Source organism: Trachurus japonicus, chromosome 9 (genome assembly GCF_045865225.1).
Source record: "Trachurus japonicus isolate A0001 chromosome 9, Traja_1.0".
In the NCBI taxonomy this organism is placed as follows: Eukaryota; Metazoa; Chordata; class Actinopteri; order Carangiformes; family Carangidae; genus Trachurus; species Trachurus japonicus.
The window spans coordinates 29,737,560-29,749,631 of NC_140915.1; the positions used below are offsets into that span (position 1 = coordinate 29,737,560).

General features: G+C 45.9%; 1 protein-coding gene across 3 annotated transcripts in view; it reads right to left on the bottom strand.

The window, feature by feature from the left end:
* Nucleotides 1–440: 440 nt before the first annotated feature.
* LOC146981750 (tetratricopeptide repeat protein 28-like) overlaps nt 441–12,072 on the bottom strand; it is a 179,025-nt gene continuing 167,393 nt past the window's right edge. For 2 of the 3 annotated variants that reach the window (XM_085787271.1, XM_085787274.1), the window contains 12 exons: nt 10,775–10,915; nt 7,636–7,780; nt 7,291–7,470; nt 6,553–7,097; nt 5,585–5,832; nt 5,355–5,479; nt 5,019–5,250; nt 4,697–4,773; nt 4,016–4,039; nt 3,109–3,238; nt 2,869–2,976; nt 441–2,770 (listed from right to left, as the gene is read on the bottom strand). In XM_085787271.1, the coding sequence (XP_085643397.1) occupies nt 1,158–2,770; nt 2,869–2,976; nt 3,109–3,238; nt 4,016–4,039; nt 4,697–4,773; nt 5,019–5,250; nt 5,355–5,479; nt 5,585–5,832; nt 6,553–7,097; nt 7,291–7,470; nt 7,636–7,780; nt 10,775–10,915 (3,568 nt within the window). In that variant the 3' untranslated portion in view covers nt 441–1,157. The remainder of the gene's footprint in view (nt 2,771–2,868; nt 2,977–3,108; nt 3,239–4,015; nt 4,040–4,696; nt 4,774–5,018; nt 5,251–5,354; nt 5,480–5,584; nt 5,833–6,552; nt 7,098–7,290; nt 7,471–7,635; nt 7,781–10,774; nt 10,916–12,072) is intronic. The other variant, XM_085787272.1, reaches the window with a different exon arrangement.

Consider the following 12,072-nt stretch of genomic DNA (forward strand, 5'->3'; position numbering starts at 1 on the left):
GATCTTAACCCGCCTATTGTACAGCTGCTCGACAGAGAGACTTACTCAGCACATCAAATTTAAACCACATCAGTTGTCCAGGCTCTGGTTTATTTACACAGTGATAGAATAAATCTTTTCTTGAGATAGGCAGGGTTTTTTTTGTCCGCCCAAGTATATCTGTAAGCTGTACGGCCACGAATAGCCAACTTGCTCAATATAATTTATTTTACTCTAATGGCGTGTCCTGAGGCCTCAACTCCTGTCTGTTCAAACACCTTTCCTCGTGCCACAGCTGGCGTGGAAAATAGGCTTGGGGCATAAACTGTTAAAAAATGTATAGAGGCCAAAAGAGGTGAACCAAATAGACCAAGTGTGGCATATGTACTACTGTAGGTGTCACAGTGGTGTTAGACGGCAGAATAATACGAAGGCAGGAATACAAGAAAGCAGACATGATGTTTTTATTGAAACTGTTTACTGATAAATGACAGATGGTTGTCATGAAACTTTCATGTTTAATCTCAAAAAATCATGGGCTAAAAAGTCATACATGGTACTTAACATTGAATAGCAAGAGAATCCATGCTTCAGAGGAGACAGTCAATTCACAAAGAAATCAGGCAAAATGCCCTTTTGATTTCAATAAAAAATATTAAATCTTTTTTTTCCCACTCTATCCATCTTTACATGGTACAGGTTTGTTCACTTTTTAATAATATAAAAACGCTTAATACTGATTGTGAAACACTGGAATTAATTTACAAAACATAATAATAATTATTATAATATTAATAACAATAACAAACAATAATAACAATAACCATTAAATTTAGAGAAAATCAGTCATAGCTGTTGCATCTTGGCCCACACAAACAGCAACGTTTTGGGGGAAAAATACCAAATGGCATTTACATCTACCTGACACACAGTTACACACAAACACAGTATCAGGTCGTTGAGTATTTCTCATTGCCATTTACAGTGTTATGGGCACAAAGACAAGACACCCTCTGAAGCATTCATGTGCCTCTGCAGGATCACACTCACTGACCAATCAAATCTTCTCATTGTCAGACAAACTTGGTGGACCAATAGTGGTCCTCAAAAAGTGCCCTACTCGTCCAGCACACAGGATAGTAAATGACAGATAAAAGTGGAGGACCGTTTTAAATGTCTCAGCATTTAGAGGAAGGGAAAAATCTTCCAGGCGACAGGAACTTGTATCCGTTGCCAGCAGGTAGTCGGATAGAACGAGCACCAGGGCTACTGCTTGTGGAAATAGTAGGTGACGGGGCCACTTTTCTGGGGTTGGAGCAGTGGTGTCCATTGGAAGAGTTCTTGCTGCTCCTATCCAGTGACTGCAGCCCCAGCTCCCGCAGCTCCAGGCTGTCTTGGGTTTCATTAGGGGAGCAATGACGTGGGGAAAGGTTCAGAAGGCTCAGTACATCCCTACTGCCGGGAGCAAGGGGTCCAGAGCCACCGTGGACTGCTCTGACGGGACCTAGATGTTGCTGCTGTTGCGCTGCCGCGTTAGCCCAAAAGGTCTTCAGATTGTGTATAGCTTGGACTTTTTCATCAATGACCCCTCTTCTTAGTCGATCCAAGTCTGGAGCATCAGCTGATGTAGAGCAGGCCGAGCCTGTAGAGGAGTAGGAGAGGGCAGGGGATGGAGCACTACCAGCCGGGGATTGATGACCAGAACTGGGGGACACATTACTTGGGGAACGAGATATGTGGCCGCTGTACGGGGAGCTTGGGTACTTCAATTTAAATTGTGCATGGCTGTCCAGCGTGGGCGAAGGGTGGCTGCCCTCTTTTTGGGAAGACTCAGAGACTGCAGGACTATTGTAGCCAGAGCTTATTTTCTGCAGTGAGGAGGAACGTGAGGGAGGTTTTGGTCTCGGGGAAGACTGAGCTCGGCCGCTGGCACTGCTGTTAGGACGGCTGAAAGCACTGGTTTCGGAGGAGCGGAAGGCGCTGCTCCGAGCTGAGGTTCCTCCGGCTGTCGCGCCTTCTGCCCCCACACGCTGAAGGCTACCCACAGCCCGTAGATGGCTCTGCGTCTCCTCCAGAATCTTCTGGGCCAGCTCCTGAGGATCCAGAGGGACAGTTTTTTCTTCCTGAGACTTGACAGTACTGTCGGTCTCGGTACTAGACTGGTCAGATTCACCTGTATCTGAGCTGCTAACCTTACCCACTTTCTGGAACGGCGAGTTTGGGCTGGGCACCAGGCATGTCTTGACAGGGGATGTGGGGGTGCTGACACTGCCCCTTGACGATACCGATACAGTGTAGCCTCTCCCTGCTCCTGCGTTAGACCCACCAACGACCCCCCTGCCACCGCGGTGGTGGCGCTGGCTGTGGCCTGGCGGCAGAGGCAGAGAGTCACAGTGACTTCCGAGCGGCTCGCTGCTGATAATTGAAAAACCCTCATATTCCTCCTCATCCCCTCGGGCCGCTGCCACTGCAGCAGCTGCCCCATGAGGTGAGGAACGGCTGCGAGGAACGTGAGGGTGTTTGTGGACAGAGTAGTGAGCCGTGGCCCCACTGCGTTGCCGATGACTGAGGAAGTCGCAGTCTGACTTAGAGGCAAAGCTCATGGAGGAGGCTACAGAGCTGAGGCTGTAGACAGAGATGGCATCTGATGCCTGGCTGTCCAGGCAAGGAGGAGAGAAGGGAAGACTTGAGTATCCCATCGGCAGGGGGTTGGACACAGACTGGGCAGAAGCTAAAGACTCAAGGGAAGATGAGCTGTCCAGGCTCAGACGCTTGGGCAACTCTGTGGAGTCTGTAGAAAGAAGAGGAGATGTATGTACTGTCAAGTGACTGAAAACATTAAGAGGAAGAGAAATGATGCAATAAACATGAGCAAATCAGTGTAGTTACCAAACAGGGCCAGCAGAGACTGGAGAGCAAAGTGCAAGGTGCGGCGGTTGGCTAGCTTGCCTGTCTTCAGCACCACTTCTTCTTGGCCTACCTCACACAAGTCGAATCCTACACAAAAGGACAACAGTTGTAACTCAGGGACTTTATCAATGCGCCACTGTGTCTGAAAGTCCACAGGGATGCACAACTGCATTCTGGGTGAGAAGCTGGAGTAGTTTCTTCAGGTAACAGTTGACTCACCAAGAGCGGCCAGAAATTCATGGCATCCTGGCAGTCTCCATAGCTGCACACTGATGGACACCTGAATGGGCAAGAGGGAGAAGTCCTGCTCTTTCTCTCCTGTCTGGAGTTGGACTAGCACCTGGTGGAGCTGGAGGAAAAAAGAGGGAGAAGACAAAGAGCGGATGTAGTGCAGTGGTTTTGAATGACAACAACAAAACTCACTGAGGAATTCTACTGGACATGTGATGAATGGTAAAAATGAGTTTGTGATTGAACTGTTTCAATTCTATCTAGAACATGAATGATCCAAATGCAGAGTTTGACATTTCTTTTTCATCTGTTTGAGTTCCCTAACATACTGTCACCCACATCTTATTGTGGAGCTGGTGTAAAAAGAGAAAAGAAACAGCAGTAGGTATAACTGTTTCATATTCATGAGCACTTGGGGCCACAGAGTAAAAAAAGGTTTCAGCATTTTGGCGGTTTACACGTGCCCTGTTAGCACTCCTGCCTGTTTTGTTTGGGGATTAGTCTGCTTGGAACAGAGACACCTTTGTCAACTTGACGTAACTGTGCCTCTTTACCTCACATCACTCTTCATTATTATGAGAGGTTTGCGTTTACATCATAGCTTTATCCCTTCTACCACCCTGAAACATTCCTGTGACCTGTAATGAACCAGGGTTGTAAATCCTTAAATACTCAAAATCCCTAAGATCTGAAGGAAGTTGAAAGGGGATAATAATTATAATCAAGACAACAGGGTAAATGTTAATGGGCTTGAAAACAGAAGTGACCATTAAACTGTCATGCAGCGTTTATACAATGAGAAGGTGTTTTAGAAAGTTTAGCAAGTGAGACAGTGGAGAGTGGAACAACAGGGTGGGAGTGGGATGGAGTCTTGGGTAGGTGAAGGCAGACTTACCATTGCCACCATATTTTTAACAGCCTTCAGACCGCACGTTAGGGGCAGGGGAGAGAGAATAAGCTTTTAATTGCATGCACACAGGCCATTCACAGAGGGTACAAGAGTCAACAAGGAGGATAACAGTAACGAGTAACATACATTTTCAATATGTTATTGAGTTTGCAGGAATCAGCTTTTATAGGTTATGTTCAGCATGTTTCGTGGTCCATGCATGGACCAACGTTTGCAGTGTGAGGCAACAAAAACTGCCAATCAGCAGGTAATTGGATAGCCTTTTAATTTATGCATGTGATAGCCAGCCACATGTTACACGTAAACAGGGATAAACCTCTGCAGCATAAGATTAAGTCTTTGTTGTCACGAGGTTGGGTGCAAGAGAACAGGACCTGGATTGTTATTAAGACTTTGTACTTGAAGGACTGCTGGTCGAGCTTCCATGCAGCATTTCAATGCAGATTAATCTGCAGCTTGAGTGTGTTAGTGGGAGTCCATTCCTGACGTCATTGAGTTATGTAATGATATATCCTTGATATTCACCTTCATGGCACAAAGATGTACCAGAGAAAATGTGAGCAACATCCCTTGGTAGTGTTTAGTACTTCATGATAGAAATGTTATTTGTTATTTTTATCTGGTGTGTTAGATTTTAAGATCCAGCAGCATTTGTTGAGAACCTACCCGGTTGATGAGCTGCTCTCCTGCCTCTGAAGCTGTGATGAGTTTGCACAAAGCCTGGAGAGCTGGCGGCGGCAGACCTAAGGGATGGGATCAAAGGAAGTTCTTCATTATTCATACTCCAGGCACATTCGTTAAATCCCAAACTAAACAGAACTGTAAGAAAACAGGTGAGACCATATAAAATAAAGAACAGAACTAGCAACAATGAACGTGGAATTCACTGAAAATTCATTGAAAAAAATCATATGTAATGAATAAATCAATAAAAAAGAAGACTAAAAAAATAAAAAGAAGACTAATTAAGCCTGACTCAGGTACACACCCAGTAGTGATTGTAAAGTGGTGCTGCACTGCTGAAGCCTGTCTCCAGGGTCAGCAGTGGGAAAGAAGACAGCAGCAGGGATACCGGGCCCGGCAGAGTCGAGTCGGAATCCCACAGCTGTCAGCAGGGCCTGCCAGCCCGGGACGCCCCCCACCTTGTTCTCCACACTCTGCTGAGATGTGTACATGGAGTTACGCTGGCCGTTCTGTATCCTCTGAAGAGACTTCTCCACCTGCAAAGAGGATGGTAGTGCAGCATCAGCATTTTTTTGTGGAGGGTTTTGACATTAGCTACAGTAGATAACTTCTTGTCAGTGCGCGTGTGTCCGTGTCTCACCAAGTGCAGTAAAACTCTCAGAGCATCACGCACTCGATCTGGATACTGCAGAATCTCTGCCAAAGCTTGGCCGATGAGGGAGGATGGACTGTTGAGCTTCACATCGTTGCCAATCAACATATATCCTGGACAGTAAAAATGCAATAAAAAAAAAAAAAACTCCATTAAATGTTCATCTATTTTTAATATGGAAATGTAGAATTAAGACACGAGTGAATGCCAGCTCTAACCTGCCCAGTTGGAGGGGTGTGAGTACTGCTTGCTGCTCTGGACAGTCTTCATAGCATCTGCCAGCGCCGCACTCGCCTTGGTCCCATTCAGCAGGGCAGTGTAGAATGCATGGACAAAAACTTTGGAGGCCGCCACAGGGACGGGCCACAAGGACACGAGAACACACTGAGCCCCAGCTGCCAGGAAGGCCCTGGTCAATCCCACAACACCGTCTGCCGTAACCTTGCTGCTGGACTCTTGGTATGAGCTGTAGCCACAATGAGACAAACATGTGGATAATTTAGTAAGGAAATATTAAAATGTTTATTTGATTAATATGTAAAGGGATAGTTCACCATTTTGGCAAATTGGCCCATTGCCATAATCGCTATAGTCATAGCAGTAGGTTTGTTACCTTTAATTGTCGGTGCAAACTATTTTTAGAACAGCGGAGCAGAGCCGCGAGCTGCTCAGAGCTATGCTATACGGAGGCTTATGGGATTTTCTTGGTTTCCTTCATCAAACTCATCAAATGCACAATCCAACAACTCCAAAACACTCTGCACATTCACTGCGCTATGAGATAATAACGGAACGTTGCGAGACAGAGCTGTTTTCGAGATTAATTCATGCAAAACAACTGATGCGCGTTGCTGTCAGGGGCAGTTTTTCGGCAAGCAGTCTTTGCATTTGCCTCAAAAACAACTCCATTCTAAAAATAGCTTGCACCGACAAATAAAGTTAACAAACCTACTGCTATGACTATAGGGATTATAGCAATGGTCCAATTTGCCAAAATGTTTAACTATCCCTTTAAAGCATTATTTGTTCTCTGAAGCTTCCTAGGTTAAGCTACCTTATTCTCATTACCTATATTGTAGTATATTTTTTCCTAAGCAGACAAAGTTCTTGGTATGCTTGTAGTTTTGATTCTTGCTTAACAAAATAGACAAAGATTTAAATTTGCTGTCCTAGTCAGTGCACCTACCCCAGCACCACCAGCTTGACAGGCAACCTCAGGTCCAATATGTCTGCAGCTGTGAGGAGGAACTCCTGGAGGGGTGGGCTGTCACAGATACTCTCCACATCACTGCTGTCATCCTGCATGTGGAGAGACTCCGGGATGGTGTAGCCGCTTCCGATGGAGCCCTTCCTGCCTCGTCCGCTGCTGCCTCTCCTGCTCCCTGCACCTCTCCCCATTGTGCCCACTCCCACACTGGCACTTGCCCCACCAGGCACACTCTCGGGGTTCGGGGTGAGCACCAGAGCTGCCAATTTCCAGGAGATGTGGGTGGCAAAGTGGGCGCACTCAGCTTGTGTGAGGGCACTCATCACCCTCTCCTTGGTCGCAGCACAGCCAGCCAGAGGTTGACATCCCAGCAGCTCAGCCACCATCAGAGCCTCCTCCTCTGCGGAGGGCATGGGTCCCCACAGCCAGCGGTCCATCACAGGTGAGGGCAGCCGAGGGTTCCCCACCACTGCTGCCATTGAGACACCACCGCATGGAGCTGGTCCTGGGCGCCGAGAGTGAGCCTGACAGCACAGAAACAAGCGTTAAATCCTAGCTCTACAATGTAAGGAATTCAATTCTGTTATCCATGAAAGATGGCCTAATAGGTTCTTGATAAAGCAGATGAATATAGAATTCATGACTGGACTATTTACAGGAATTTTAAATAGAAATATTGAATTATTTATGAGTAATAATCTGAATGGGAAGTTCAACCTTTGCACTGGATCCAAGGCCATGGATGGAGGGAACAGCGATGAGGCTGAAGCGTTCATACAGATATTCATTCGAGGAGCTTCCCTTCAGCAGGGCGAAGGGGATGAGGTACAGTTCCCCCTCCAGCACCATCACCAGTTGCCTGTGTCTGCCAACAGGCCCACTGGAGTGCATCAAGCCCTGTCAGATAAAAAGGATTAGTATGGAAAATACACATACACAAAATAGCATTCAATACGTGGTGCCTTTTTGGATTTCTATGTCATGGCTGCACCCCCTGTCAGGCTCCTCACTACCACACAACAACCCAACAGGCAGGCAATGACCCATAGAGGTAGCACTCACCCCCTCCATAGGTGCAATGAGCAAATCATAAAGTGCCCGGAGTGGAGGCTTGCCGAGGTTACTGGAGCGGCGAGGCAGGGAAGAGTTCCCTTCTTTGGCAGGAGACATGGTGTTACTGAACAGGCTGGTCATACTCTGGCAACTCCTGCATAAACACAAAACAGCACATGCAACAACAATGTTAATTCTGTCCAGGATACTTTTATTCTGCAGGCTCGCAACGGTTTTAGGACACTCCATCATGGATATGCGGTAACTGTTTCAAAAATACAGTGTCAACAAGTGTCTGTCATCCAGATATACAGAAATCTATCATTTTCATCAAGTAGATGCTTTTGTCCCACATTAAAACTTGTTGTTCAAGTTGTTCAAGTTTAAGTTAAACTCTAAACGTATCACCAGCATCACTTATTCCTTGGGCTAGTCAGTTCTTTCCTCCATTCAGTCTTGCTTTATAATAACTCATGTATGTAAAGATGGATGTTGTGCATCAAACTGTCCTTTAACACAAAACCACTCAGCTGCTCGTAATGACATTTCCAGATGTGCTGGAAATGTGGTTGACAAGGTCTGCGTCTAACTTGCTGCATAGCATAACATCAGATATGGCTCTGGGAAAACCCACACTAATCCGATGCAGCACCTATTTTTTGTCTTTGTGTGTGTGTGGTAGCAGCATAAAACAGCAGCAGCAGCACAATGTTTTTTGTTTTTTTTTTAGCTGCTGGGCCATAACGTTGTGTGTGCAAATAAAGGAGTAATCTTTCTGTGGCTACCAGTGTGCAGGCATACCCCCTCTCTTTTTTCTTTCAACACAGTCAACCATAAAAACTACAAATATCAAAAATCTAAGCACCAAATATGATATAGATAAGGAGAGGCCATAGTGGACCTCCAATGTGATGTGAATGCAGATACAATTTCATATGGCATGAGCAAATATTAATAATGGTGATATGTCAGCATTGTCAGTAATCTCCACTAGATGGCAGTATTGCACTGTGGGAGTCTGGATCTTACAGACATAAGAGGCACTCCATGTCATCAGCATGCCAGAATGAGAGAGCAGAGTGTATGTCTACGTTTTTTTTTTCTTTTTTTATACAGGGAGCTACTCTACATTTAATCAAAACTCAAAGCTTCCAGATGATGGAAGATGTGTTGGAGAGTGTCCTCAGTACTCTGCCAATAACATCACTGTATTTTGTGTTTCTGAAACTGAGAAAAATAAGGTAACAGCCCAGAGTGTTTGAGGCATGTCTGCTATGTGACAGGACTGACAGCGCCCTGCTCAGGCACAGACACACGACATACTGAGAACTGTGCTAATGGTGGCTGTGGGGTTAGAACCCTTTGGTGCTGTCGGCACACAGGGCCAAGCTTTTATGGCTGCACTTGTCACTACTCTCCATCTGCTCCACCAGCCAGAGTTTCTTCCGGGCCCCAGCCAACAGACATCTATCCTGCCCTTCTGGTAGCCCCAGGCCACTGGCTTTCCTCCAGCCTCCCAACACTCTGTCTCTCTCCCAAGCCTTGGCATGTGCCTCCATGGGAAAGCAAACAATCGTTTGTTAGCCTGACATGAAGAATGAGGGAGAAGGCAAAGGATAAGCCAAGAGAAGGTGAGTGTCAAGTGTAGTGGGAAACAGTGGAAAGAAAAGCCTGAGAGCAGTGAGGCTGAAGGTGATGAAGGCTGAAGGCCTGGGTTGGTCTGCAGCTGAAAGGCCTGATTAACGCGTGCTCTAACTTCAACCAAGTGACCACTGCACTCTTTTGATGTAGGCATCCTGTTCTATCAGTGTTTACTGCTTCTTCACTGACAACTTCATCAAGAACATCAATCTCATTATGCCGTCGTTGTGCACAAAAACGTTTTCAATTACACACCGAGGGGATTAGACATGAGAAGACTTTCATTATCACCTTCTCATAGTAATCCTTCCAGCTCCCTGGTGAAGATTAGATCTCAGTGTTAAAATAGGACAATCGATAATCACGGCAAATTACGATACCACACCATGGAGCACACATCTTCGAATGTTGGGTATATTGTTCTCTCACCTATTTTGATTCAAATGACATTCAATTAGAGTTTATTATATTTTAATCCTTTCTCTTGATTATGAGTAATTGTGGAAATACTGCAGTGCTCACACTATTTAAGCTTAGATCTCAACATGTTAAGGAAAAGCGATAGGGGAGAAGTGAAGTCAATGGGAAGCCTTGAAAAGCGCATTAATGTACATTAACTGACATCAAACCCCAAGATGTACAGTGTGACTTGAAATGACAATGAGGTTTTCTTCCCTTTCTCTTGCTTTAGAAATGTGATAGACGTAGGCTCATAAGCATGAGGAGCTTTATAATTCAGACTTTTTTGAGGCCCAAAAGAATGAGTGGATTATTACCGGCAACCCATTAAAGAGGCTTAATGAGCACCAAGACTCAATTAAAGCCGGAATTACCCTCTCATCAAAGAGCAGCTCAACTGTGGACGAGGACAGGGAAGTATGACCCAGACACACACGCACACACACACGTTCTATTGACATACATTACCAATCAGCGCTATGTAAATGAATACTTTGCTTAGTGTCATTGAGTAGTATTCGGAACAAGCCGCAGGCAGACTCACAGAAAACTCCACCGTTGTAAATCACTGCAACAAACACACAGACAGGGCAAACATCTTATAACCACATGGGTCTCAATGTCTGTGGCTGGCAAGCACACACACACACACACACACACACACACACACACACACACACACACACACACACACACACACACACACACACACACACACACACACACACACACACACACACACACACACACACACACCAAGGCTTCATCAGAGTAGGCAGTTGATAAGGGCTTTAGCAGCTTGGCTCTACTCAGTCTATTTAATAAGGAGGATTCACATGCTGCCTCTGCGCTGGCTAAACAATGGAGAAAAGACTCCTTTCACAGATGAGCCACAATACCCACGAATCTCCTTACCATAGCAGATATTTTTAATCTTTTTCTTTTTTTCCCCCCCTTTTTGGTGGAAAGTAGGTCTGAGTAGAGGCTTGGTGATTAAGACAGAAGACAGTCTGTAAGAGCATCCAGGTGATTCGCAACAATCTCCTACCTGTTGAACAGGTTGTTTCTGGACACCATGCGCAGGAAGCCCGTTGGATCAGTGACAGAATTAAGCTTGTTGTTGAGCTCCTCGAATTGTTGGTCCAACAAATCTCCAGCCTCACTTTCTGTCTCGCTGCTGGAACACCCTCTGAAAAGGAGGAGGGTGGGGGGCGAGAGATGCAGTTAGAGACATGCACAGCCACTGAAATGTTGGCAAGAAAAAGGCACTTCAGCAAAGTAGACAATACACAGACTTAGATTGTTTCTCTGCGGATAAATCAACTACACACACTCCTCATCTGCCTAAAATACACACAGTTCGACCCACACGCGCTTGGCCTAATTTCCCAGACTTGGTCCAACACCCTGATGGTAAGCAGAGTTAAATCCTTTCATTATAATGCTGGTGATGCTGATCCAGTCAGTGGGGAGTCCACCACTCCCCCCACAATCACTACCTCGCCACCGCTCTCCCCCATCCCTCTCCTCAAGTCTGAACCTCTCTTCTGATGTACCCATATCATGCAACTCTTATATCAGCTTCTTGCTCTCACGGTAGCAGAGTGTGAACTTGCACCAGGGGATCTCTCATCACCTCATGCTCCCGCTACACCATTGCTGTTTCTTTTTTTTTAAATCCTTGCAGTATGCGCCTCATTTGACATTCGTTCTCCCGGGGTTCCTATATACACAGATGTGAGTGAACTGGAAAAAATGTTGCAAACATAAAATTCATGTATTCATACATAAATTTCAACTGTCACAAAGGGCTGCATCCTTCCCTCTCTTTATCATCCTTTCAGTCACATGAACACACACTCTCCCCATTTTTCTCCATCCCATTCATTTGCTCTCTCTCTCTCTCTCTCCACACATTACAGAGTCCTGCCTCCCTTTCTCTGCACTCTGGAGAATGAATGGGCTGGTAAGTGGTGCCATATTGTGCCCATCCAGGCGCAGTGGTGTGTGTGCAACTTCCTATTGGAGTAGTAAATGAGCTGGTAATGGGGCAGGAGGGCCAGGCTGTGAGGGGTGGCAGGAGCTGGCACTGGGCAGACCAGCTGGGCACTATGGATCAAACAGCAACTAGAGAAACAAGGCTAACGTCAAACGCAGTGCATGCTCATGGGTGTCGGAGGGTGATTTTTACTGTCAATATATTCCGCCACGTTTTTCCATCTCATCCCACCGAGCCCCCTCTGGCTGTGTTCCCTGTTGTCTGTTACTGTAGCTCTTTATTCATCAGCACTCTGCCTCTTAAACTTTGATTTTACAACCTCAGCTCCACCTTCTTCCCATTCTTCC